General features: G+C 47.6%; 1 protein-coding gene across 1 annotated transcript; it reads right to left on the bottom strand.

The window, feature by feature from the left end:
* Positions 1–1,222: 1,222 nt before the first annotated feature.
* Positions 1,223–12,520, bottom strand: GPX6 (glutathione peroxidase 6). Its single transcript, XM_047735203.1, has 5 exons — positions 12,308–12,520; positions 8,204–8,357; positions 3,966–4,083; positions 3,379–3,478; positions 1,223–2,137 (listed from the first exon to the last, which is right to left on the bottom strand). Exons 1-5 carry the CDS (start codon positions 12,383–12,385, stop codon positions 1,931–1,933), a joined length of 657 nt encoding a protein of 218 aa, XP_047591159.1. The 5' UTR covers positions 12,386–12,520; the 3' UTR covers positions 1,223–1,930.
* Positions 12,521–27,704: the final 15,184 nt, after the last annotated feature.

Raw genomic sequence — 27,704 nt, 5'->3', positions numbered from 1 at the left:
GCAGCTTTCGGAGGATTCACTTCCGTAGGGCAAGTGCAGGCCTCTGGGTGAGGCTGAGTCTACACACTGTGTGGCCCCATCCTTCTCCACCGCCCACCTGGATCCTGACGCTTCTGATCTGAAAACAGTAACGGATTTGACCCCTTCTGAGGACAGCTACAGTCCCTGGGGCGGCTCAAGAACATGAGACACGGAGAAGAGAGTCAACAACGAGACACACTTCTCACACCACGGTGAGCTGGTGCCCGCTGAGTCCCACGGAAGCCTACATCCTGTGGGTATGGCCACAGACTGCCAGACTTTTTCCCCTTGCTAGACTCTGCATGCAAGAAAACATCCAGGTGTTTGGAAAATGTTTTCCGTGTGTGTCTACCCCCTCTGAATTTTGGAAGCAGCCCACTCCTGGGGGGGAGGCCCCAGGTCTCCGCAACGCCAGGTCTTCCCCGAGGCCCGCATCAACATGGGTGGTCCCAGGTTTCGGCAGTGCCCATGTTCGTTCTGGAAGCTGGAGTCGCTTTCCTTGTCAGCCCCGGCTTTGCCAGCTTTCACCTTGCTGTAGGAAGGTCAGGTCAGGGATCATTTCTGTTTGGGAACAGGACGGCATCTCCCATTGACGCTGATACTTAAAGTCCCTCTACTTTCCAAGTGCCAAATAAGATTTTAAAGGACAAAGAATTTAAAGTGCAAAAGATGTTTGAAATATGTTCAAAGTAATTTTTGAAAGGGAAAAGAACAACTAGTTCACCTCACTTCCTAGTACCAGCTTCTCTCCTCTTCTCTGTCCTCACAGGAAAGACTGAACTGTGACGATGACACAGCCTTTGCACAGGGCTTGCAGGCACCTTCTCTACTCCTTGGACTGGGAGGGAGCTTTGGTATACTTTTCACCTCTTTTTATGTGTTTTTAGATTCTTAACAGTGAGCAGGAATTTTATAGGCAGAACATCCGTGTCTTTGTTGTTTCGAGAAAGCAAGGCTACCTCCCACTTGGGTCCCCCAGAGACCAGCATGGGGGGTGGCAGACTCTCAGAGGTCTGTGTCCACCCCTCACAGCAGTCCACAGCGGCCAGCCCCACGTGGTGTCTGGATGGGCCAAGGAAAGTTCCAGAGCATGTTTAAGGAGCTAGGTGAGGTATCCGAGGAAACTGGGACCGAGTAAGAGACGTGGACGTCCCAGACATAATACGGGGGTGGGAAAACACGGCGGGAAGCCCACTGCTGCAGAATTCACTTTATTTGAGACAGTGACGGGAAGGAGTTTGAAGGTGGGGCAGCTCGGGTGAGGGGAAAGCGCGTCCTTCAGAACGAAGGGACATCCCTGCCCAGGTGCCATGCCTGAATGCACTAAGGGACAGGCACCATGGAAGGCTCTGGTCGGGTCCGACCCAGATGGCTTCAGGACCCGCCGTCATGGAGATGCCCCTCCTTTCACGTGAGGCCTGCAGAGATGGGTGAGAAACAGAACTCCAGGGCGTCAGGGGAGCGAAGGTCGCATCTGGGAGAGGAAGAGCCTTACAACCTGCTTTACCTGGGAAGAGAGAAAGGCTACAAAGGGGATCTTGAGAACCTTCTAGCTTCTGCTTCTTTAACCCTTCAGGCTGGAGAAAGGACAGAGGTCGGAACTTCCAGGCATCGCCTTTTTAGGGACACTGGGTAGTCTGGACCATCTACCCTGGCATATGCTTTTCCTTTGGGGTGGAGCGGTGAGAACTTGGTATTTCCGGAGCAGAGATTTGGGGACAAAGGTATTCTTTCCCTTGTTTTCGAACACACTCGTGAGCGCACAAGTGCCGGCGCACGCCATGCTTCGGGGAGAGTCTGGTCATAGGGGCGCTGGGCGGGAAGGGACGCGGAGCAAAGATGGACCCAGTGTTGAGCACATCCTTCGGGTGGGAGGCAGGCGGCCTCTTCGGACGGTCTCTGGCCCTTTCTACTCGCTTTGGAACTGTTTCAGGTACTCCAGGATGTCTGCCTTGACCCTGCTGATGGGAGCCTTGTGGAACCAGCGCATGACAGGGACCCCGTCAGGCCCCACCAGGAACTTCTCAAAGTTCCAGCGGATGTCGTGGACCTTCATGGGCTCCCAGAAGAGCTGGTTTGATGAACCCAGAAGATCAGAGGTTGGAGGGCAGGAGTTCTGGAGCAGAGATAGGAAAAATAGAAGGGTTTTCCCCCTGCTTCTGTGTGGCCCAGGTTTATCCCCAACCCTGGAGAGTCTACTCACCATCCTGCATCTCCATATATTAACTACCTGACGTGCTCCCAGGAAGCACAGACACTTAGTGCAACATCGCCCACCCAGCAACCAGCAACCAGCCGCGCGGGCTAGAGAGTGTGACAGTAAACAGAAAATACTCCTCCTTTCCCTGTCCGCCCCTCCCAGGATTACATCATGGTGCTGCAGAAAAATACTATTTCCTGTCTTCTTTGATAAGTCATATCATTTCTAGAGCTTCAGTTTTCTTAGCTGGAAAAAAATGCTTTGGTTTAGAGTAGTGGTTTTCAGAGCTGGGGCTTCACAGTCTGGTAAAAGTTCAATAACTATTTCTTGGAGATTAGTATAGAATAACAAACATTTTATTAACATTTAGTTATATAGAATAACTAAATGGAATATTTAGAATAGAATAGAATAACTATATAGAATAACTAAACATCAAAAGTCAACTATAACTAAATTTTAAAATTAACAGATTTTTAAGTATTAGGCTGAAGAAAATAAAATCAGTCATATCACCATTTTTGGGCAACACAAATGGTAATTTGTATGATTTAACTCAACATTAATTTAGTATCAGAATAAATGATGGCCTTTTATATTCAATAAATTAGGCTTTGTGGAAAACTCCCCACACTGTGTTTTTTTTCCAGGTTGCCATGAATGGGTTAGAATTTTAACAGACCTGTCTGGCAGGCCAGCAGAGGGAACCAGTGGCCTAAGAGAACATCAGATGGTTCTGTGGTCTTCGTGGTTCTAACACTCAGCGGCTCCCCGGTCAGTTAGCACATGGGACCCTCCATTCTGTGCTCCATGTCTGTCTCCCCGACTGCACAGGGGTCTTCCAGGGAGGGGCTGGGCCCTGTTAGTAGGTTCGGGCTCCCTGTGTGGCATAGCTGCTCACACCTGGGACGGATGCCCTGACTGTCGGTCACATGAGCAAATCATTGCCGTTTGGGAGGGGGCGTCGGCCACATCAGAGCTGCCTTGTTCCGTTTCCTGTACTTGAGCTCAGGGCTCACAACAGATCTGGCCATGACTCCTGAACTTATCTGAGCATTTCTTTCCAAGGAGTCCAACCTCAACCCTAGAAATGAGCCCCATGCTTTCGGGGTATCTCTGCCTACCTGACCAGTTCACGCAGGTGGGTGGCCACTCACCTTCAGGAAGGTAAAGACCTTCTGCTCTTTTTCTCCATTCACATCCCCTTTCTCAAAGAGCTGAAAATTGGGAACAAAACCACCACCGGGACGCACATACCTGCAAGGAAGCAGAGTGTTCCCAAGAGGGTCCAAGTTAGGATAAGGAGGGGCGGTAATGGCCACAAGTCCATGAAAGGAAGTCAGAGATAAAGAGGAAGAGACGGTGGACAGGGAAGGTAAGGAAAGAGAGATGTCTGGGGGTCAGGACTTCACGCTTTATGGAGCCAGTAGACAATTCTAAGGAAACTGGAAGGGAGTGTTTGAAGGTCAGGATTCCTGACTTATTTCTATTTCCCACATTCCCTCCTCTGCCCTGAGCTGCTTTTCCCATAGATATTCCCCTAGTGTCCACGTCAAGAGCCCGAGGCGAGTGAAAGGTTGGGCGTTGCCAGCCACGCAAGCTTGCGCACAGAGCTTCACAATGACGTTCCTGAACCCCGTGATCCACCACCTGCCCCGGAAGCTTCCAGAGGAGGAGGCCTCCAGGCAGCATGAGGAAGGGAAAGGCTGACAGGGCCTAGGCAGGGACCCGAGCCGACACTCACTTGAGCCCAGAAAGGATCTCTGAGTTCTTTCCTGGTTCTTGTTTTCCAAACTGGTTGCAGGGAAAGCCCAGCACGATGACACCAAAAGGCTTCAGCTCCTCCTGTAGTGCATTCAGTTCTGCGGGGAGACAATGAGCAGCATGGGCAGCCCGGCAGGGAGCCCTGGAAGACGCTGGGATGTGTCCAAGTACAGTGACAAGTGTAGGGGGAAGGTTCGAGATTACAGAGACTGGGGAGGCAGGGCACACAGCTAGAACACAGGTTGACAGAAACACACCCAGACAGCCGCCATCTTTCTTGTGTTGGTTCCCTATGCGGCTGCACGGCACCCTCCAATGGGGGGGCCCCCAGAGAACACAGATGGGTTAGCCTGTGGGGTGGCGGGGGCACCTGCTGGATGCTGAAGGGAATTAAAATTTAAATGCCACGGCCAGCTTCCATAGTGGCAGATTGACTGACTGACCAAACATTTTGAAGGAAAAGGCAAACAAAATGGACCTGCTCCCTCTGCCCCCATCATGCCCCACAGGGACACACCTGACACCCCAGTCGTGCTCCCAAGAGCCCCCTTTGGCACTCTCACTGGGGAGCTGTGGAGGGAACCCAAATCTGAGCCCAGCTCCAGAACATGCTCTACCCTCTTGTCAACTCTAATGACCTAATGGGTGTCACTGCCCTGGGACATTCACTGGGATTCCAGGCTACAAACTCCAAACCACTCTTCAAGACTGCTGGGAGGGCTTCCAACATGTCTGTGTAGACCCGTACCAGTCCTTCTGCCTTCAGCCACTCTCGTCCCCACTGAGTCAGTCCCAGTGTCGCCCCACCCGACTCAGCTCCACGTGCTGCTGTCTCCCCGAAAACCCTGGGCTTCAATGGCAGTGCCTTCCTGTCCTTGTAGGTTTCTTCATAACAATCCCTACTCGCCGCCTTTCACCATCAATAATACATCCTTCCTATGGCAGAAACTGCAGCAGACCCTGCTGCTAGGCCTCGGGCAAAGGCCTTCAACTCTCGCCATTTCCCTGTCTGGAGTAAAATCTGAATGAGACAGTTTTTTAAAATCTCAGGTATTTAGTAAAATTCTCATGGTTAGTAAGTCATGTCATGGCAACAGAGTGGAAAACTGTGGCTTCAAATACATGAGGAAGCTCATTGCGTGTTGATACAGAAGAACATCTGTATCATGTGAAAAAACAAGGTGTGGAATCAGTTGTGTGTGTCTGCGTATATGAGAGAGATTTGCTTGTCTATACACTAAACATTTGTGACAATATACACCATAAACTGATAACCTTGCTTACTCAAAAAGACAAATGGTGGATATTCTCACTCTTTTCCCCCCCCAACATGGAGCCGGACACAGGGCTTGAACTCACAACCCTGAGATCGAGACTTCAGTTGAAAGGAAGAATCAGACACTCAGCCAACCGAGCCACCCACCCAGGGGCCCCCTAGAAGCTTTCTCTCCTAAACCCTTTTGCATCTTTTAAATTTTCAATGTGAATATATTCCCTATTCAACACAAATTTAAATTAAAACTAAATTGAAACAGATTTAAAAGCAGATTCACATTCCATGGAACTGCTATTTATATATCATGACTTTTTAAACTTACTATATATTTTTTCTCAAGTTTAACTTTTTGAAGGGAGGAAAACCCCTATTTGCTAAATGATACTAAACTGTTGCTAAATGATACTCGCCTTAGATTCTGAGGTTTTACACAAATTAAAGATTTAGTCTGTAGCTTTTCAAGTTCTCCCTAGGGTTGATTATACATAAAAATAACTATAAAGTGAGCCCAAAATTCTTTCAAATGTCAAATCTTCCTGTAATCTGCACTTTTGAAAGTATCTTTTTATGCACAATTTCATCATTAAAAAGTCTTTAGGTTCTCTTGGTGAATGTGAACCATTTGGTTTTTGTTGTTCTTTGAAGGAGGGGCTATTTCAATACAATTTTTGCCTAAGTCAAGCAGCTCCTTCTGTATTAGTCCTTTTAGGATGCTTTACCAAATACCATAGACCAGGGGGCTTGTGAACAATAAGAACTTATTTCTCAGAGTTCTGGAAGTCCAAAGTCATGGTGCTAATGTGGTGGGGTTCTAGCAAAGGCCCTCTACCAGGTTGCAGACTGCAGGCTTCTCACTGTGTCCTCCCATGGTACAAGGGCTCGGGGTGTGGGAGTTCTATGCTGTTTCTTCTTATAAAAGCACTAATCCCATTCATGGAGGTTCACCGTCATGACCTCAACATCTCCTGAAGGCCCTGTTGCCATCGTATTGGGGACTGGGATTTCAACATATAAATTTCAGGGGGGACACCTGCTGACTATTCAGACCATAGCACCTGCTGACTGTTCTTCTTTTTCTTTTTCTTCCTTTTAGAGAAACAGTGTGAGCAGGGTGGGGAAGGGCAGAGGGAGGGAGAGAGAGAATCTTAAGCAGGCTCCGTGCTGGCTTAGTCTCACGACTCTGAGATCACAGACTGAGACAAAATCAGGAGTCAGACGCTTAACCAACTAAGCCAGCCAAGTGCCTCTGAATTTTAATTTTAAAATATCAAAATTTAGTGAGCTGTGTATCTTAAAGGTGAAATTACAATACACTTAAATTTAAGTGGTGTTAAAAAAGAGAAAATTCGGGGCGCCTGGGTGGCTCAGTGGGTTAAGCCGCTGCCTTCGGCTCAGGTCATGATCTCGGGGTCCTGGGATCGAGCCCCGCATCGGGCTCTCTGCTTGGCAGGGAGCCTGCTTCCTCCTCTCTCTCTGCCTGCCTCTCTGCCTGCTTGTGATCTCTGTCAAATAAATAAATAAAATCTTTAAAAAAAAAAAAAGAGAAAATTCTTCAATATATTGTTATTGAAGTCCCATTAAGACAAATTGATGGGAAAAAAAAAAAGGAGAGAAAGAAAAGACAAATTGATGGGACTTTATATTTTTGATCATTTGAATAGATACCATAGTGTCAACATGTGGAAAATTTTTCTTAGAAACTGTTCACATATTATTTTTGCATATATGCATATGCATATGTTCACATATTAATTATTGCAAATAATCTTTAAAAAATTTTTTTTGAAAAGCAGAAAAACCAAGTTATGGCATGTCAGAAACTGCATTTATCTCTATTACAATCCATCTGAAACTTCAAATAACCTTTTCTGGATCAACAGGGAAATCAAACTCTTCCCCATGAGCACAAAGAAAATCCATCTCAGTCACCGTAGGAGGTCGGGCCAGGTTTGGAGAGATGGAGCGTCTTTCCAAAGAGCTGTCGCACCAAAGATTACCTGCAAGAAAGCTATATTTCCCTCTTGGAGCTGATGAAGAACCCAAGAGCACTTTCCAGAAGATCCTCTCTGCTGTCGTTCCCAGAAGTCACCAATAAGGATAAAAGTGGCCCCTTGAAAGCTAAACTCTGGCCTGGGGTCGTAGCTAGGGTTTCCTATTCTCCTGTTAAACAATTTCACAGGGGCGCCCTGGTGGCTCAGTGTTAAGCCTCTGCCTTCAGCTCAGGTCATGATCCCAGGGTCCTGGATTGAGCCTCTGCTCAGAAGGAAGCCTGCTTCCGCCTCCCCCTCTGCCGGCCTCTCTGCCTACCTGTGATCTCTCTCTCTCTCTGTCAAATAAATAAATAAAGTCTTTAAAACAACAACAATTTCACAGAACATCAATATCACACAACATCATGGTCACAGTGGTCACGATAAATCAAGACCTTGGCCTTGCTTTATTCCCCTGACCCCGTAGATAAGATTTATTAAGACATATCTGAGTCACAGTCACAGAATTCTCCCCACTCCCTCATTTCCTGACAGCATCCAATTTAGAGCAAAGCTTCAATTCCTTGAATCTTTCCCCAAAGCACCGAATACAAGCCCAGATTCTCAAATAAGTTCTTTCCAGCACTTTCTTATTGAGAAGCCCCATGGTTCCCTACAATATATGTTCTCCCTCACGGCATCAAGCAGCAAACCCCACTTGTTCAGTGATAGGTACGTTCCTGGTGGTTTTTGATGAAAACTTCAGGAGAATCTCATTCCTCCAATCTGGAGATAATTCTCCTGGCCTCCTAAGGAGTAGAGCAATGGCAGGATTTAGAGGGACGGACTCCCCTGATCACCTATTCCTTCCTCACCCCACTCCTCCCAACAACAAATTAGGAAAACCTCTGGAATTAGAATATGGGCATCTGACCAAGCTCATTCCGGAGGAATCGAAACCGGAGCTCTCACCAGGATACTGAGCCGTCAGGCCTCAGTAAGTGGCCACGTTGACAAAGAGGACATGCTTGCCCACGTAGCGCTGGAACTGCACGTACTCCTCGTCATTGAGGGTGAGGGCTCCGTACTCGTAGATGGTGCCCGTCACCCCCTTGTAGCAATCCAGCTGGAATGGAACAAAAACCACCATGCTATGACAATAAGGCAAATAATAACCCCTAACAGCTGTGGACTTCTGCAGAGCGCTCAGAGCTCTTTCGTGGAACACCTCGAGATTCTAAGAACCGAAGAGACCTCTGTCTGGTAGTATTCTTAGTTATGGCGAGACCACCACCAGAATGTGTGTCTTGTAAGTTAAAATCCTTTCTGTGTGGGAGTTGCCTGGCTGGCTCAGTCAGTGGAGCATGTGACTCTTGATCTTGGGGTTGTGAGTTCGAGCCCTAGGTTGGGTATAGAGATTACTCAAAAAATACTATCTTGGGGCGCCTGGGTGGCTCAGTGGGTTAAGCCTCTGCCTTCAGCTCGGGTCATGATCCCAGAGTCCTGGGATCGAGCCCCACATCGGGCTCTCTGCTCCACAGGGAGCCTGCTTCCCCTCCTCTCTCTGCCTGCCTCTCTGCCTCCTTGTGACCTCTGTCTGCCAAATAAATAAAAAAAAAATTTTTTTTAAATCTTAAAAAAAAAAAAAAAGCCTGTGTCTGTGTCTGTGTGTGTGGCATGGGGACAAGCACTTTGTGATGCTCCCAGCTTCTGTCTCTTACATAGGTATCGTCCTATGAGCTGGGATGTAGAATCCCAAGAAAACCGTGGACTGGAAGGGCTGAAACTTTCCAACTCTGACGTTAGTTCTGCTCCAGTCTGAAGGGACCTGATACTCAAAAATGCAGCCTTTTATTCACAAGATGGCTTTCTACAGCTGGAATTGCGCCCCAAGCAGGCAGTGGTGGCTGACGTAGGCCCGGATGCCCCCTCATAGGTTGCCTTTTTTAAATTTCAGAGAGGGGAGATGGTCTTACGAATGCTGGTCTTTGAGCATCTTATGTACATCATCTTACATGTCACAGGGACCCGATAACAGAGCACTCAGAGTGGTTTGAGGACCTGAACAAGACTGGGACATATTAGAAATGCAAGTGCCTGAGACACCTCTCCAAAGAAGACATCCAGATGGCCAACAGACACGTGACAAGATGCTCCACATCACTCGGCATCAGGGAAATACAAATCAAAACCACAGTGAGATCCCACCTCACACCAGTCAGAGTGGCTAAAATTAACAAGTCAGGAAATGACAGATGCTGGTGAGGATGTGGAGAAAGGGGAACCCTCCTACGCTGTTGGTGGGAATGCAAGCTGGTGCAACCACTCTGGAAAACAGTGTGGTTCCTCAAGATGTTAAAAATAGAGCTACCCTATGACCCAGCGATTGTATTACTGGGTATTTACCCCACAAATATACAGATTCAGAGGGGTACATGCATCCCAATGTTTATAGCAGCATTATCAACAATAGTCCAACTATGAGGAGAGCCCAGATATCCATCGACAGATGAGTGGATAAAGAAGATGTGGTATAGGGGCACCTGGGTGGCTCATCATTAAGGATTTGCCTTAGGCTCAGGTCTTGATCCCAGGGTGCTGGGATTGAGCCCCGCATTGCACTCCCTGCTAGGCAGGAAGCCTGCTTCTCCCTCTCTCACTCTCCCTGCTTGTGTCCCTGCTCTTACTCTGTCTCTGTGTCAAACAAATAAATAAAATCTTAAAAAAAGAAGAAGAAGAAAACATGGTATATATATATATATATATATATATATATATATATATACACACACAATGGAATATCACTCAGCCGTCAGAAAGAATGAAGTCTTGCCATTTGCAACAATGTGGATAGAACTAGAGATTATGCTAAGCAAAATAAGTCAGTCAAAGAAAGATAAAAATGTGATTTCACTCATGTGTGGAATTTAAGAAACAAAACAGATGAACATAGAGGAAGGGAAGGAAAAGATAAGATAAAAACAGAGAGGAGGGAAACAGGAAGACTCTATAGTTAAGTGAACAAATTGCAGATTGCTGGAGGGGCAGCGGGTGGGGCATGGGCTAGATGGGGGACGGGCACTAAGGAGGGCACCTGCTGTGATGAGCACTGGGTGTTCTGTGTAGGTGATGAATCACTAAATTTCACTCCTGAAACCAATACTTCACAATATGTTAACAAACTTGAGTTTAAAAGAAAAGAAAAGAAAAGAAATGCAAGTTCCTGGTTCTCCTGAGGCCTGCTGAATCAGAAACTTTGGGGTGGCGGTTGGAGAAAAGGAGCGAAGGCCGGACTTTGCTTCAGATCAGCTGGTAGTCTCCAGGCAGGGTTCCTGAGGCACACAGACCGTAACACCTGTACGGCTCCCTCAAGGATTTCCTTAACATTTTACCACTATAGCTTTGCTCTGGTTAATGCCACTTCACTTTGGTAACCATAAAACCAGCCATCCTCCAAGCACATGGCCCACCGATAGCCATCTTAAGGGTCTCATGACTAATGTTTCATTAGGCAGTAGTCAATAACTTTATCCTAACAGCAGCTAGCCCCTCAAGGTCCTGGAAGTCTTGCTTCCAAATTCCTTAGACATTTATGCTATCCCTAATCCCTACTAACTAGAAAGCTTAAAACCAGTCACTCCTCACAACCTCCGTGCAGCTCTTTCGGCCCACGGGTCCTGTTCCTGTGCTATAATAAAGCACTTTCCTGCACTGAAAATGTCTCAAGAATGCTTTCTTGACTCTTTGCTCAGCCGCCCACATCAGGTGGGACCCAGCACCTTGTGCTTTGACAAGTCAATGAATCTTGTCTGGGGATCACTGCCCTCAATCACAGGTATTCTCTTTCTTCTGGGGATGGGGGAGCCAGTAAGAGAAATGTAATTGGTTTTGGGGTTCCTGGGTGGCTCAGTGGGTTAAAACCTCTGCCTTCGGCTCAGGTCATGATCCCAGGGTTCTGGGGGATTGGGCTCTCTGCTCAGCAGGGAGCCTGCTTCCCCCTCTCTGCCTGCCTCTCTGCCTACTTGTGATCTCTGTTGAGTAAATGAATAGAATCTTCAAAAAAGAGAGAGAGAGAAATGTAATTGGTTTAAATCCACAAGTGAGACTGAGTTACTGAATTAATTCATCTGGTTTTAAAGTTAAAACCTGGGCACCTGTGTGGCTCAATGGGTCGGTCCTCTGCCTTTGGCTTGGGTCATGGTCTGGGGTTCTGGGATCGTGGTCCTGGAATAGAGCTTCACATTGGGATCTCTGCTCAGCGGGGTGGCCGTTTCCCCCCTCTCTCTCTGCCTGCTGTTCTGCCTACTTGTGATCTCTCTCTCTCTCTGTGTCAAATAAATAAAATCTCAAAAAAAAAAAAAAAAACCAACCTGCAGGTACCACGTCACCCACTTGAATCCCGACCCCGGCCTGAGGCATATCACACACCTCTGACAGGGTGGCTACTGACTGACCTCCAGTGCAGAGATTTTTTTTGCAAGGGCATCAGGAGATCAGGGCTCCACCAAGACCCAAGAGCAAATCCTCTTACTCTGGTCCACACTTTGTCCTCCCCCACTAGCTGCCGCTCACCACCCCACCTCCTCTAACATTAAAATTGGCCAACAGCTACCCTGGCCTTCTGTGTTTTATTGTCACCAGGAGAAAAGCTACTCTTCGCTGACCCTGACACCCCCAGAGCACACTCCGGCATCAGCCAGCGGCTCTTCCCCTGCCCGGGTCTGAGCTGCTCTGGGGAACGCGGGCAGCCACCCTCCCTCCCACCCCGTGCTCCTACGTGTCCCGTTTCCCGGACCCACAAGGCTACCCGGAGGTCAGAGCAGGGGCGGCGGCGGAGGGGCAGGCAGGACAGCAGCCTTGGCCCTCCGTCCACCTGCTCCACGAGCGCCCGGTGACCAACACGGTCCGCGGAGGGAGTCGGCTTGGCGGAGCCCCAGCCTCGGAGAGCGGCTGCCGGGGTCGGCCGAGCTCGGGAAGCGGGTCCCAGCCTCGGACGAGGGAGGACTCCTCGCATCCCTGGACACCAGGCCAGTCGACAGGGGCTGCAGTCTGCTGGGTCCCCAACGGGACACTCACCTTCATCTTCTGGGTCGGCTGGGCGAGGCCCACCAGGAATAGCGGGAAAAGCCCCGCAGCCCAGAGCTGAGGGAGCATGGCTCGCGCGCGCGCAGGGCCAGGCGGTCTGCGGTCCCCGGGCCACCTCGGTCCCTTTTGAGCCCCGGTGGGGTTCGGAGCCAAGACGCTCCCTCCAATCGCAGAGCAGCACACACACACACACACACACACACACACACACACACACACACACACACACAGACACGCGCGCAGGTCCCTGCCCTCCCCCCACTGTCCCTCCCCTCGATTCCGTCCTGCCCACCTCCCCCGCCCTCGAGGCCCCTCTGCCAGCCCCGCCGCACCCCTGCGCCTGTTGTGGCGGCGCACGTGTCCGGCAGGGCCGGAGGAGGCCTCTGTCCTTGGAACCGGGAGTGCTGTGTCCGCCCTCCCCGAGGGCCGAGGGCCTCCTGGGGTCGCTGTCCGCGGAATCAGAATCTGCTTTTTAAAAACGAGACCGTCACGTGATGCACATGCACAGTAAAGTTTGAGACTCGTGGTCGCGGGTGACAGTCATCCTCCGGCCTGTCGCAGCACACTGTCCTAGCGATGAAGCCGGGCCGCGGGGCCGCACGGTGTCAGACGCCCGCCGGGCCGCCCCTCCCCTGGCCAGCGGCTTGTTGCGCAGGCGGCCCCGTCGCGGGCACCGGCGCCCTGGGCAGCGGCGGGGCCAGAGCCCTGACCTGCGAGTCCGGACCGTCCCGGGCTGCCTCCGCGGCATCTTCTCCGTCCCCCACCCCCTCCCCGCAGTGGTGAGGCCCTCCTGCGAGCGGGCGGAAAGCTGTCGCAGGGGGAAGCGGCCGAGACGCGCAGAGCTGCTTCCCCCGCCCCCTCTGCCCGCAGCTCCCACGGTTCTCACGGCCGCTCCGCTGTGCCAAAGTCTCCTGTGACCCGGGGGAACAACCCCTTCCTTCCTCCTCAGCGCTAAGCCCTTCCCAGCCTGGCCGGGCCAGGGTCACACCCACCGCCCGCTCCGCTCCCGGAACTGAAGGCGCCTCGGGCTCAACTCCTGGGAACGCCTGGGAAGACGAGCTTTGTGCTGGCTCAGATTTCCGAGCTCTTCTCAAAGGCGTGCGAACCGGCCTGGTCGCTGGCGCCGATCCAGCCTCGCGGGTCCCCAGGGCGCCCTGCTCGGCACCACCTGGGCGCGCTGCGGGCCTCTTCAGCCTCTCCCCAGTGTCCGTTCACAGAAAGGGCTGAAGCTCACACTGTGAGGCGACAGAGAGGGTGCGCCGCGGACTGGCTCCTGGTCTCAGCAGGACTTCCCAGCTCTGGGCCCCACTGTTCCCATCTGCACCGTCAGGGGAGTCCTACAGTGGACCTGCTGGGGCTGCTGAGCCCTGATCATGACTCTGAAGGACTCAGCCCAGCACAGGGCACAGGTCAGCAACCACTCCCACCGTTGGCTTTGAACCCGGACAAATGAAAGCCAGCCCTGGATTCCCCACCACCACCCCTTGCTCTTCTCAGGTTGGGTCAAGTCTGCACAGATACGTGCAAGTTTGCTCATCTTGTAGTCACTGGGGCACGCCTCAGGACAGAGCTCATCACTAGGTCCGATGGCTGAAACTCCAACTCTCCAGTCCTGCTCCAACATTCCTGACAAACTTCTGGGCACCGTGGGTGCTGGCCTCCAGAGGCGAGAAGGGAAGGCGTGGAGTCTGCTCCAGGCAGCAGGAACGTGTCTCTGGTTAGCTGGAGGCTATCTCTGCGCTGCTGTCCCCTTCTGTCCTCCAGAGCCCACTTCCCTGACTTGCTCCCAGGAATCTTGCTTTAGGCCCTTTCGCTTGTCTCCTTCCTTCCCCACAGTCTGCCTCTGTTGCATGACTTGTTTTAAAGATTTCATTTATTTATTAGGGAGAGAGAGAGAGCACGAGGGAAGCACAGACGAGGAGGGAGAAGCAGACTCCCCGCTGAGCAGGGAGCCACAGGCCTGGGGCTCAATCCCACGACCTGAGCAGGATGCAGCCACTTCCCTGACTGAGCCCCTATGTTGTATGGTTTTCTAAAGATCAACTTCGTTGATGGCCCTCATGTTAAAAATGCTTTGGTTCCTCCCTAATTCTTACACCATTCATTTGAAATCCTCCCAGGGAGCACTCTGGATGTGACACTGTGTCCCCTCCCTCCATGAAAATGTCATGTTTCCGGCGGACGAACTGGCTCCATCACCCCACCTCCACCCACTGAGCTGTCAATTCTAGACATTTTAGGAAAAATCTGAGCCAATACTTTGGGAGACTTCCTGAAAGATTTCTTGACATATTAATGACCTATTATTCAAAATTCAAAATGATGGAACACAGTTTTATCAAACGAGACTTCCGAGGTGACTGCTGAGGCCTGAGTCACAGATCAGATCCTAAACAGCCTGACCAGGACTTGAATCGGACCCAAGCTCAGGCCGGCTGCCTTTCTTGAGGAGCCTAGGGCAGAAGAGGGTGAGACTCAGATCAGTTTGTCTCAGTCACCGTTTCTGTGGCCCAGTCAGGATGAAGCAGTTTTTAAAAGGGTGTAGGCAGGAGTCCAAAGGGAAGCATTGATCCGCACCAGGTTGTAGGATGGTACGGGCTGAATTATGTTCCCCCCACGAGGTGTACTGAAGTCCTAACTAACCCTCTGTACCTTGGAACGTGACCTTATTTGAAAAGAGTCTTGCTGCCACTGTGAGTAGTTAAGATGAGGTCATCCTACAGTAGCCTCTTTGTAAGAAGGGTGTCGAGTGAGGCTGTCCCGTGAAGATGGGGACAGAGACTGAAGTTACGCTGCCACGAGCTAAAGATGGTCTGGGGCCACCAGACATGGGGAGAGGCAGGAAAGTGTCCTTCCGTCCAGGTTGCAGAGGGAGCAGGGCCAAGGTGACAGCTTGGTCTCAGACTTCTAGCTGCCAGGACTCTGAGACAATACGCTGCCCCGTTCTCAGCCACTCAGTTGGTGGCTCTCTGCAGGGCCGCTCTTGGAAACACACAGTAAGCTTCATTCAGAGACAAGGACTCTGTTCTCTCCGGCTGCTTTCCGGTTTCTTCCGAACCCTTCTGTCTGTCCCCATGCTCCCCAAAGCGTTCCTTCATTCTCAATTTCCTTGATCAAAAAGGAAACAAATCTCCGTATGGCTTCCATAAGTGCCTTCATCCTGGTTCCAGAGCAAAACTACTTCCCTGTTTACCTGAATGCCGACTTAGAGATTCAGGCCTCTGCTTAATGCTACCTGGAAGATTGTTCGGGTTCAGTCCATCTTCCCAGGTGCACAGGGGCGCCCTCGCAGGACACAGGGATCTTCTCTGCCCCGCCAGGCAGAGACGCAGACGGCTGTTGCGGAGCCGCGTGTCCGGAGTGCCGTCCTGCTGTATTGCAAACCGCGTCTTTTCATTCACCGTCTTGTGTCGTCCTCCCCACCGGAGGACAGATGCGGTGGGAGAAGCAGCTCTCCTTCAGTGTACATACATGAGAGTACAATGTACAAATATGAAGTTATTTGACTTCAAATGTAACTTTTTGTCTGTTTTTTTAGTCTCCTTTGACTTCTTTAAATCCGTTAACCACATGTACTAGGAATTTGAGGAGAGTGATGATTTTGCCGTATTTTGTTGTTGTTGTTGCTGTCACATTTTTCAAAAAAAAGGTTAATTTACTTTAAAGAGACAGAGGGCACGGGTGGGAGGAGGGGCAGAGGGAGAGACTCTCGGGCAGACTTTCCGCGGAGCGGGGAGCCTGCTGCGGGGCTCAGTCTCATGAGAGATCATGACCTGAGCCAAAATCGAATCAAACGCTCAACCTGCTGAGCGCCCAGGCCCCCCTGCTGCTACAATTCTGTCCACGTCTCTGTGTACTATTGCCTTATCCTTGAGGACCCCTCAGACCTAGGCTGGCTGTGGCCCTAATCCAGAGCCTTTGCAAAGGCAGCGGGTCCTGAAACGACATCCCCCTAGAGGCCTTGCCCCCGCTGCCCACATTCCCACCCTAGTCTGCTGCACCCAGTAGCTCTAGTGTTTGGTGAGGCAAAGGGGACAGCATGTGCAGAAGACTGTGCTCTCCCCAGGGGGCGCCAGTGCCCCATCACCCCCACCTTTGTGCTCCAGAGAGGCGTCCTGGGTCCACACACAGCCGTGGGTGTCTGGGATGCCATCGGCACCCACAAGAGCTAAGCAACTTCTCTGCCATGGGACCAGCTGTCCCAGAGCTTCTGTGACCTGGGCCTTTCTCCTCCCGGGAGGAAGGAATCCGTCAGCTCATCAACACCGCAAGCCAAAAATCCATCTACTACCTGTGGCCCGCCTGGACTACAAGTGACCACCTTCTCTGCCCTTGACACTTCACAGCTCTTCCTACTTCCGTTTCTTTTAAGAGGTGCCGATCTCCTGGTGATTTAATCTGACCAACTTCCACCCTGAGAAGACTGGGAAGAGAAAGTGTTGACTGGGGAAAACTCCACAGTTTTAATGCCCGAATGTTTTCATTTCTTCAGTTCACATGTGGCCTTTCAGAGGCCCGGAAAGGGCAGTAAGGGGCCCGTCTGAACTCGGGTGGCCTTACCTAAAACACACGCGCTGCCCTCTGTCCCGCAGCCATCCAGTCGCGCCAGGGGCAACGACGTGCAGCCTGGAAGCGTCCCTTCCTCGTGTGGATTCTCACCCAGCGGCTCACACCGAGAGCTCCAGCCGGGAGGTCCCTGCCGCTCTCAGCCTGTCTTGGGGCAACCCGCCTGCCTCTCCCTGGAGCAGACCCGCAGGAGCAGAATCAGGAGGAACATGGGATACTGGAGGGACTGGGCACCCGAGCGAGATGGGGGGAGTTAGAGGAGAAATGGGAGTGATGAAAGGAGAGGGGAGATGAGGGAAGAAGGAGGGGAGGAAAGAACAAAGTACAAAGGACTAAAAGGGAGGAGAATCAGTCTGTATCAACTCCGGTTTAGTAATTCCTAAATTTAGGAATATTTAGATCGATTTTCTGAGTCCAGCATCACCAAAATAAGCATTAGGTTAATATTTTTCTCCATTTTATAAGTAAGGACGTAAAGACAGAGTAAAAACAAGTAGCTTCTCAGGTTATAGCATAATATGTCAGGCTGGGACTCACAAGCAAGTGTGTTCTGATCCCAAATCCAGACCCCTTGGTAGCCTGAATGCTAGCCCCGAAGGTATCAGGCGTTAATCCCTGGAACCCAGAGGTTATCATGTGTATGGCAAAGATTTTGCAGATGTGATTAAGTTGTGGATCTTGGGATAAAGGGATTATCCCGGATTATCTGGGTTGGCACTAAACACAATCACACTTATTATTCAGGGACCAGCCAGGGGAGATTTCACTAAGAAGACAGGAGGGACATGAGAGGGACAGCGGAAGCCGGCAGTTGGAGTGGTGCCAGAAAGGGTCAGGAGTCCTTCTTTCAGTTTTCCACATGTTCCTCCTTTCCTTCCCAGCCCTTCCCAGAAGCATCCTTTAATACCCATATTTCTGCAACAGTTAGCTCAAGGCATTCTAGTCTTTTTTTATCATGCACCTCAAGATTCTTCAAGTCTCTACACATTACCCATTTTCAAATCCACTTTGAGATATATATGAAACAGCTAGACATATAGCTATCTGTATCTATTTATTTATATCTGTATTTATCTCCTGATAAGGATACAGATAACTATATCAATATATCTGTATTTATGTGTATATACAGAGAGAGACAGAAACAGACACAGACACAGACACAGAGAGGTGTATTAGAAGGAATTGGCTCACCAGATTACGGAGGCTGAGAAGTTCCAAGATCTGCTACCAGCAAGCTGGGAACCCGGGACAGCTGATGTACTTCCTGTCTGAGTCCGAAGGCTTGAGAACCTGGGGAGCTGATGTTGTAAGTTCCACTCTGAGTCTGAAGGCAAAGGACTAATATTCCAGCTCAAAGACACAATTCTTTCTCTTTATATATTTAGGTAGGTAATATGCATCTCTGTTTGATTGCACCAGTAATACACCATATAATTATACAATTCAAGAGCATGGCTTTCGTGTCATAAAATTCTAACTTCTTAATATCGCCTAGAAAGAGGGGGAAAAGAGGCAAAATAGCTATTTATGACTAGAATCTGATATAACCCTTGTGCATTTTGTAATCTCAAAGAATGATCAAAGTATATATAACCACCAACCTTATGGGAGTGGGGGAGGGGGAGTAAACATATACCAAACTGTTCAAGAGAAAACAAGAAAGAAGGATATAGAACAGAAGGGACAAAATACACACCTAACACAGAGACATATATAATGCTTGAAAGTAAAAAGATGGGAGTTACTAAGCATAAATAAACCAAAATAAAATTAGCCATGTTGTTTTGAGACAAGGTAGATTTTAAGACAAAATGGATAACCAAGGATTTACAGAAAGTTTTTGTAATGATTAAGCATACAATTCACCAGGAAGATAACAGGTACTCTAAATTTGTAAGCACCTAATAACATAACTGATAAAAAAAATATATAAGTTAAAAATTGACAGAAATCTACAGAGAAATATGTTAAATCTGCACATCACAGTAGCAGACTTTGACATACGTCTTTTAGTAATCGATAGAAAAAGCAGGAGTGAGTAGCGATGGGTGAGATTTAATCGGCATGTCTACCAAATTAGACCTAGCAGACAGTTATAGAACATCCAACAACTGCAGGATGCAGAATATTTTAACGCAAACACAGAATGTTTATAAAAACCCACCATGTGCTGGGCTATCAGCCAACTACCTGCACATTTCAAGGTCTGAAATGATACAGACCATATTCTCTGACCACATGCAATTAAGCCATTATTCACCTAACGAATGACTAGACTATTCCTACATACTTGGAAACTGAAGACTATTATACCATAAAATAATGTATGTTTATAAGATGACATCAGAATGGAAATTACAAAATAATTTTTCCTGGGAAAAAAGTTTTATGTTTTGAAAATACATTTCACATTGGTTGGGCCATTCACTCTCTGCTTCAGAGTAAAGACCTCCAATGCTAATAGCTTTCCAACATGTCCTTGATTTCCTTCAAATAATGTATTTTTCTTCCTCTCCCACGTTCTTATGTCCTCCGTGGCCTGCTTCTGGACTCTAGGAAGTATTCTGAACTGAATGATAATAAAATTATGACGGCAAACATTCTGGGCTGCACGCATGGGAGGCATGGAGGAAATTAAAGAAAAGGGAAGGAAGGAACTGTAAGGGTAGAAGCGAGAACTAATGAGACAGAAATAAGAAATAAAAAGAGGCTGACTTAACCAAAAACGTTAAAAAGATTACTGTTACTGACAACTCTGTGGCAAAAGTGATCAAGAAAAATGGAGAGAAAGCACGAATAGCTCATATTAGAAGTGGAAAAGGAGAGGGCTTGCCTGGCTCAATTGGTAGAACATGAACTCTTGATCTTGAGGTTGTAAGTTCCAGCCCCACGTTGGGGGTAAAGTTTCCTTAATAATGATAAAAAAGAAATGGACAAGGAGACATCACTTGATATCCTACAGGGTTTAAGAACACATATATCATGAACAACTTAATGCTGATGAATATACGAGCCTAAGTGAAATAGGCAAATAAGAGGATATAACTATATCCTTTCTATATTTATTTCTGTAATAAGTACAACATATGAACAATAATTCAGTGCTTAAAGATACTTGATCTATTTTTAAAAATCTTTCACAAATAATTTTCCAAGTATAGATGACTCTACTAGTAAATTCTACCAAACATTTAAAGAAGAACTGATCATGAGCTCACAGAAAATCTTCCGGAGGATAGCAAAAGAAGAATCCTGAATCATGTTATGAGGATAGTGTAGCCATACTTCCAAAATGTGACAAGGACAAAAAAAATATGACAAGGAACACCTGGGTGGTCTGCCTGCAGCTCAGCTCATGATCCCAGGGTCCTGGGATCAAGTCCCACATCAGGCTCCCTGCTCAGTCAGGAGCCTGCTTCTCCCTCTGCCTGCTCTGCCTGCTGCTCCCCCTGCTTGTGCTCTCTCTCTCTGAGAAATAAATAAATAAAATATTTTAAAAAATATATGACAAGGACATTATGAGAAAGAAAAGCCATAGGCACAATCTTTTTCATGAACATAGTTGTAAAAATCCTATACAAAATCTTAGTAAACCAAATTAAGCAATATAAAGTTGGATTTCCACCCCCAGGAAAGCAAAAATGGTTTAACATTCAAAGTCAAGCAATGAATACACCAATTTAACAAAATAATGTCACAGGGTCATCTCAATATGTGCTTCAAGAAGCATGTGATAAAATTCGGCATTGAGGGGCACCTGGGTGGCCCAGTGGGTTAGGCCTCTGCCTTCGGCTCAGGTCATGATCTCTGGGTCCTGGGATCAAGCCCCGCATTGGGCTCTCTGCTCAGCAGGGAGACTGCTTCCCCCTTCTCTCTGCCTGCCTCTCTGCCTACGTGGGATCTCTCTCTCTGTCAAATAGATAAATAAAATCTTTAAAAAAAATCGGCATTGATTCATATTTTAAACTTACAGCAAGCTGAGGGAAAAAGAGACCTTTCCTACCTGATAGAGTATCTAACACATGTCTGCCACAAGTGTCACATTTCTTGGTGAAGTATTCCCTCTGAAATAATATTCAAGGAAAGGATGTCTCTGTTACTACCTCAATTCAGTATTGTGTTGGCAGAATTAGACAGTGAATTTAAGGCAAAAGGGAAATTTAAAAATTAGAAACAAATGAAACTGTCATTAGTATACCCTGTAAACATATAATTTAAAAAGAAACTAGCAATAAATTATTATAATTTTGTGACCTTAGCAAAGTTGTTAGATACAAATTAATACGAAATTCACTATATTTCTATATAGTTTTCATAAACTACAAATTTAAGCTTAATTTTTTAAAATAACATAACCAAATACTCAGCAGTGAAGTTAGCAAAAGACATCCTACATTGCTTTGATGAGAAATGTTAGTCTTAACTGGTACATGTTTGAAGAGTCCTAAATTAATCTTTAGTATACATGTTAATGAGTTAGAAAAGTCAATGATGTAAGAATGTCATTTCTTTTTTTTAATAATTAAAATAAGAAATATTTTAATACAATAGCTTCTCAAAGTCAAAATTAATGCAAAAAAATCCATGATGAACATTATTAAAGTTTTAAATAAGTACCAGTGTTCAGCTGAGCCATATTGGAACCTAAGGTAAAAAGAAAAATGTGGAGCGGTTCAGAAGGGGCCTCCGGGAACAGGCGGAGCTGCGTGGCAAAGAGGTGTTTGCAATGGCTGCTACTGTGAGCTTGGAACTTGATCCCATTTTTTTTTAAAGCACTAGGCTTCATACATTCAAAGAGTAAGGATTCTGCAGAAAAGCTAAAGGCACTACTTGAATCTTTGGCTCGGGGCATTGATTCAAGTTACCGTCCATCTCAGAAGCATGTAGAGCCACCCAAAATTTCAAGCACAAAACCTATTTCTGTTAAACAAGAGCCCAAAACATCATCCAGTCTTCTTTCCGGCAATAGTAATGGCAAGGCCCTCATAACTGAAAAAGTAAAGAAGCTGAAAAGAGACCAGCTGATAAAATGAAATCAGATGTCACAGAAGGAGGTGATATTCCAAAGAAACCTAGATTGGAGGGGCGCCTGGGTGGCTCAGTGGGTTAAGCCACTGCCTTCGGCTCAGGTCATGATTCCCAGGTCCTGGGTTCAAGCTCAGGTCATGATTCCCAGGTCCTGGGTTCAAGCCCCGCATCGGGCTCTCTGCTCAGCTGGGAGCTTGCTTCCCCCTCTCTCTCTGCCTGCCCCTCTGTCTGCTTGTGATCTCTCTCTCTGTCAAATGAATAAATAAAATCTTAAAAAAAAATCTTAAAAAAAAAAAAAGAAGATGTGGTGTCTCTCACTCTCTACACACACACACACACACACACACACACACACACACAGGAATATTACTCAGCCATTAAAAAGAATGCAGTCTTGCCATTTGGAACACCATGGATGGAGCTAGAGAGTATTATGCTAAGTGAAAAAGTCAGTCAGAGAAAGGTAAATACCATATTATCTCATTCATATGCAGAATTTAAGAAACAAAACAAATAAAGGAGAAAAAAAGAGACACATCAAGAAACAGACCCTTAACAAACCGATGGTCACCAGAGGGGAGGTTGGTGGGGGTTGGGGGAAATAGGTCATGGGGATTAAAGGACACTTACCACGACGAACACGGGGTAAGGTACAGAATTGCTGATTCACTATATTGTTCTCCTGAGACTAATATAACACTATGTTCACGATACTGGAATTAAAACTTAAAAACTTAAATATAAAAAAACCTGGAAAAAATTTATATATAAGTGCAAATGGTCAAAAATCGTCAAGACTTTTGAGGGATATAGGAGAACTTGCTTATAAAATATAATTGCTCATTAAAAGCTACATTAAACATTGCTATCTTAAGGATGAACAGAGGAATGGAAAGAAATAGAAACAGACATGTGCATATCACAACACTTGATTTACGACAAAGAACACTGCAAATAGAAAAAGAAAGGATTTTAAAAAAATAAATAGTGACGATTCAATTGGATATCCATCAGGAAAAAAATTAAAATGTTACCTCCACCTTATGTCATATACAAAATATGTCATATACAAGATCTCTGTCCATTCAAGTCTTCGGCCTCACTTCCACCAAAGCAAGAAATACTGAGGGAGAGAACCAGATGAATATCACTGACTGAGGAACCAATGAGGCAAACAGGACAACTGGACTTGTGTCTTCAAAGATGCCCTTAAAAAGCACTTTAGTGGGATTGTTCCAGATGTAAAGTAAAAGATGTGAAAAATACATTAGCAATCAATAACAAAACGTGAACCATGGGAGGCGCCTGGGTGGTTCAGTCAGTTGTACCTGCCTTCGGCTCAGGTCATGATCTCAGGGTCTTGGGATCGAGTCCCACATCGGTCTCTCTGCTTGGCGGGGAGTCTGCTGCTCTTGTGCACGCTCCCTCTCTCCCACTTGCCCCTCTACCCACTCATGCTCTCTCTTATTCTCTCTCAAATTAATAAATAAAATATTAAAAAAAGAACCTTGAGGGGCGCCTGGGTGGCTCAGTGGGTTAAAGCCTCTGCCTTTGGCTCAGGTCATGATCCCAGTGTCCTGGGATCGAGCCCCGCATGGGGCTCTCTGCTCAGTGGGGAGCCTGCTTTCTCCTCTCTCTCTGCCTGACTCTCTGCCTGCTTGTGATCTCTGTCTGTCACAGAAATAAATAAAACTTAAAAAAAAAAAAAGAACCTTGAATGAATCCCAGTTTGAACAAAAATTATAGTCAGTTTAGGAACTGTTGGATGATTTTGATTATGGAATGAATGTTAGAATTGTTGGAGTTTTTAATTGGTATCTGAGGAAGAATCAGATATCTTTAGGTAGAATACGTTGTTCTTAGGATCTAAGTTACTGATGTATCATGGTAACGTATCTGTATGTCTACAACATACTTTCAAATGATCCAACAAAACAAACAAGCAAACACACATAAGTGCACGTAAGTTAACAACATCAATACTGCTGAAAGCACAAGGTGGCTAATCCAGGGATCACGTTTCTTTTTTTAAAGCAGGCTCCATGCCCAGCGGCTGGGCTTGAACTCATGACCTGAGGTTGAGAGCCGCATGCTCCCACGACTCAGCCAGCCAGGGAGCCCCCCCACACTTGTATTTTTCCAGTGATCATGTTTCTGTTTTATAAGTGTATATTTTTTCATTTCCAGAATAAAAGCCTGTGAATAAATGAAATCTAGGAGTATTATAGATAAAAATGTGAAAGGCTAAACAATGAAGTTTGTAGATGATAAATATCTCTGTGACCTGGGGATTAAGAAAAATGTCTTGGATAATACACAAGAAATACTGATTATAAAGGGAATTTTTTTTTAAATGACTGAAGAAACATGTGAAATTCTGCTTACCCAGTACATCAGAGTGCAGGTGCCTTCAGTACGCTCACAGTATTTTGTTCGACTATCTAGCGACCGTGCAGAGAGGTTTTTCAAGATCATGAGTACGTAGATGTGTCAAAGGAGGAGGTAACACATTTAAAATGTGTGTATACTCTTCATGTAGTGAGAGAAAACAATTCAGCTGATTTTTTTTCCTTTCCTTCTTTTCGGGGAAGAGTGAGCTTTCCCATTAAGCTGGAGCACAATTTAGCCAAGACAAGAGGAACGGGATCAGCAGAGAAGCCGCCTGTGCTTTCCACTGACAGACCCCGCAGTTGCTCGAGTTTGCGGGGAAGGTGATTGAACTCCCGGGATCTGGAGCGAGGACACGCCGGGCACTTCGGCAAGTGCTGTCTGTCTGCTTCGGCATGCCGAGCCTTGTTCGGCTGGGTCGAGGAAGCCGGAGCGCGTGCCGAGATGAGCTTATGTGTTATACTCGTGTTGCCTGTACAAGGTCGTCGATCACAGAACCGTTCCGCCGCCACGCTTCAATGCACAGGCACAGAGTAGCACGGAGTGTTATTTAAGTGCTCTGATCCCGAGTTCAGGGGACGGATGTGGGTGCTGCCCCTTCAGCAGTACACACGGGGCCTGGACCCGCACAGCAGCAGTCCTACTCAAGGGCTGGGGTTTCTCAGAGCCCAAACCAGGAAAACCAATAGCCAGTGACGAGAGAGAAACTCGGAGCTCCCGGATATCTGTCTGTTTCAAAGGCTCTGAATACCTCTGAATACAAGGCTCCGGGGAAAGAAGCAAAGTCAATGTGAAGTAACATTGCTTCCTTGTCGTCAACGATTAACCTAGCATTTTCTTCAAGTTCTGCATTTATTTCTTCCTTGTTCCCTTTCTGCTATAATTTAGCGTGCAAACACACCCACACACACTCACAAGAAGTTAGTGGCAGAGCCAGTCACGAATGTACAGCAGGTCCTGAGTGCAGGTAGCAGGGGACAGGGACTGCAGAATTTGTGTTCCCTCCACAACAAGGTCCGCACACGGCACCCCAGGTTTAAATCATTCCTCACAAGAGTCAAGGCTGAGCAGGGCCACCCCCTTGTCGCCTGGAGATCTGGGAGTGGCTCTGGAAGGCCACCTCATCAACCCAGTCCCTGATGCGGAATGCACTGATCCCCATTCCTTCTCCTATTTTTCCCCCCATTTCTACACTTTATGCACTTCAGCAATTGTGTCTACAATTGCTCTCTCTTTTCCTCCCTCTCTGTTGTACACAGGGTAAAAAGTTTGGATTTAGGATTTAAACAGACCTGGCTTTGAGTTCTTTCTAGCTATACAATTTTGAGCAAGTTATGTAATTTTTTAAAAAAGATTTTATTTATTTATTTGACAGAGAGGGAGAGAGAGATCACAAGTAGGCAGAGAGGCAGGCAGAGGGGGAGGGGGAAGCAGGCTCCCTGCTGAGCAGAGAGCCCAATGCAGGGCTCCATCCCAGGACCCTGAGATCACGATAGAGCTGAAGGCAGAGGCTTAACCCCCTGAGCCACCCAGGTGCCCCAAGTTATGTAATTTTTATGTATTAGCTTTTTCTTTGTAAAAGAACACAATGATACTGACTTTTAAAATAAAGTTTAAGAAATTATACCTGAAAATGTCTGGCACGGAGTAAGGACTTAGTGAATGCTCACAGAAGTCCCACTGTTTCTTTGTCTTCTTCCTTCTGATGAGGGAGCAGAAGGCAAGCTGAGGGAAAAGCAGAAGCTGACACTCCACACCCCATGGATGTGTGTCGGAGACAGTCCTCGGGCACTTGGGCAGCCCTAAAGGAAGAACAAATAGTTAACTTGTAGAGATCACGATCCTGCAAGACTGGAGTCTCCCTCCGCTTACAAAAGCACTAGTGATTTACAAGGAAGGGGCTTTCTTACCAATAGCCTAACTTCCAGAGACCCAGAACTCCGTTCCTGAAGCCCGAACATCACTCTCCCCTCCATACAACTGAGGGAGGCTGAGGCAGAGGGAAATGTAAATAAAACTGAATTTCTTTTAAACCCGCAGCCCGTTGACAAGGACGTGGGATGGGAGGAATATAACGTTCCTCCCAACTGTTTTCTTCTTTTTTTTTTTTTTTCCAACTCTTTTCCTGTTAGTGCCTCATTAGAGGGAAAACGGCCTGGGCTTGTGGACAGCCAGGCCTCCAGTTTCCTGAGCATCCTCATCAGCATTCGGAACCTCCCTTTCCTCACCTCCCCAACCCCCTAGTATATAACCACCACTCACAACCCTGGGGCAGCCGCTCTTTCTGCCCACAGGTCCTATCTCCGCGCTTTAATAAAATCACAGGTTTGGGACGCCTGGGTGGCTCAGTTGGTTAAGCAGCTGCCTTCGGCTCAGGTCATGATCCCAGCATCCTGGGATCGAGTCCCACATCGGGCTCCTTGCTTGGTGGGGAGCCTGCTTCTCCCTCTGCCTCTGTCTGCCATTCTGTCTGCCTGTGCTCGCTCACTCTCCTCTCTCTCTGACAAATAAATAAAAAATCTTTAAAAAAAAAAAAAAAATCACAGGTTTGCACCAAAGATGTCTTAAGACTCTTTCTGGTCGTGGCTCTGAACCTCACTTACATTCTAAACCTTCATCACTTGCCTCCTTCCCCTTCTCTCCCACTTATCTCATTCACCCTCTGACCTGCTCTATTCCTTTTCTATCCATGAGTTTTACGAATTCTCCCACCCCGGGTGTCTTCATCGTGTTACTTTTAGTTAAAAGTTTATTACAGAACATTTCAAACATTACGAGGGGTAGAGAGGAGGGCACGGTTCCCCTCACGTAGCTGACGTCAGCGGCGACGAGCTCTGCTGCTGCTCATTTCCTCTGTCTGATCCACATGGCTCTCCCCACAGCCCCGGCCCTGCCCCAGACGCATTCTCACAGAATCATTTTGAGACAAATCCTGACCATCATACCACTTCCTCTATGAGTATTTCCTGCCTCTGGTGATCTTAGCCACAAAGAGCGCCCATCTCGTCTCTGGGCGTCCCTGGGACACTGCACGGAGGTTCGAGGTCAACTCCTGCCCTTTCACTGCCCCGACACCCTTCCTCTGGTGCCACAGGCCGGCAGGCTGTAGGATGGGGGAGGAGAAGCTAAGTGGTCTTGGTCTCGAATTTGTTGTTCCAAATCTCAACTCACTGCCACAGAGAAGGTGCGTAGAGGGTCTGTGTCTGTCTGGCCCTGGCACTGAACCTGGACAGGGCAAACTTTCCACCTTCCTGAGCATCTGGTTCTCATGTATACAGTTGTGGCCTGGAAACCTAGATGACTGTATGACACAGCAGAGCTTGAAATTCCTAAGATTTCTTAATTCTTACTCTTGTTTCTCAGTCACCTACAGGTAAAAAACTGATCAAATCAGGCTCAGAGG

The sequence above is a fragment of the Lutra lutra genome, chromosome 6 (assembly GCF_902655055.1).
Source record: "Lutra lutra chromosome 6, mLutLut1.2, whole genome shotgun sequence".
Lineage (NCBI taxonomy): Eukaryota > Metazoa > Chordata > Mammalia > Carnivora > Mustelidae > Lutra > Lutra lutra.
Note: the sequence above shows the minus strand (reverse complement) of the source record. Positions and strands in the feature narration are given on the sequence as shown.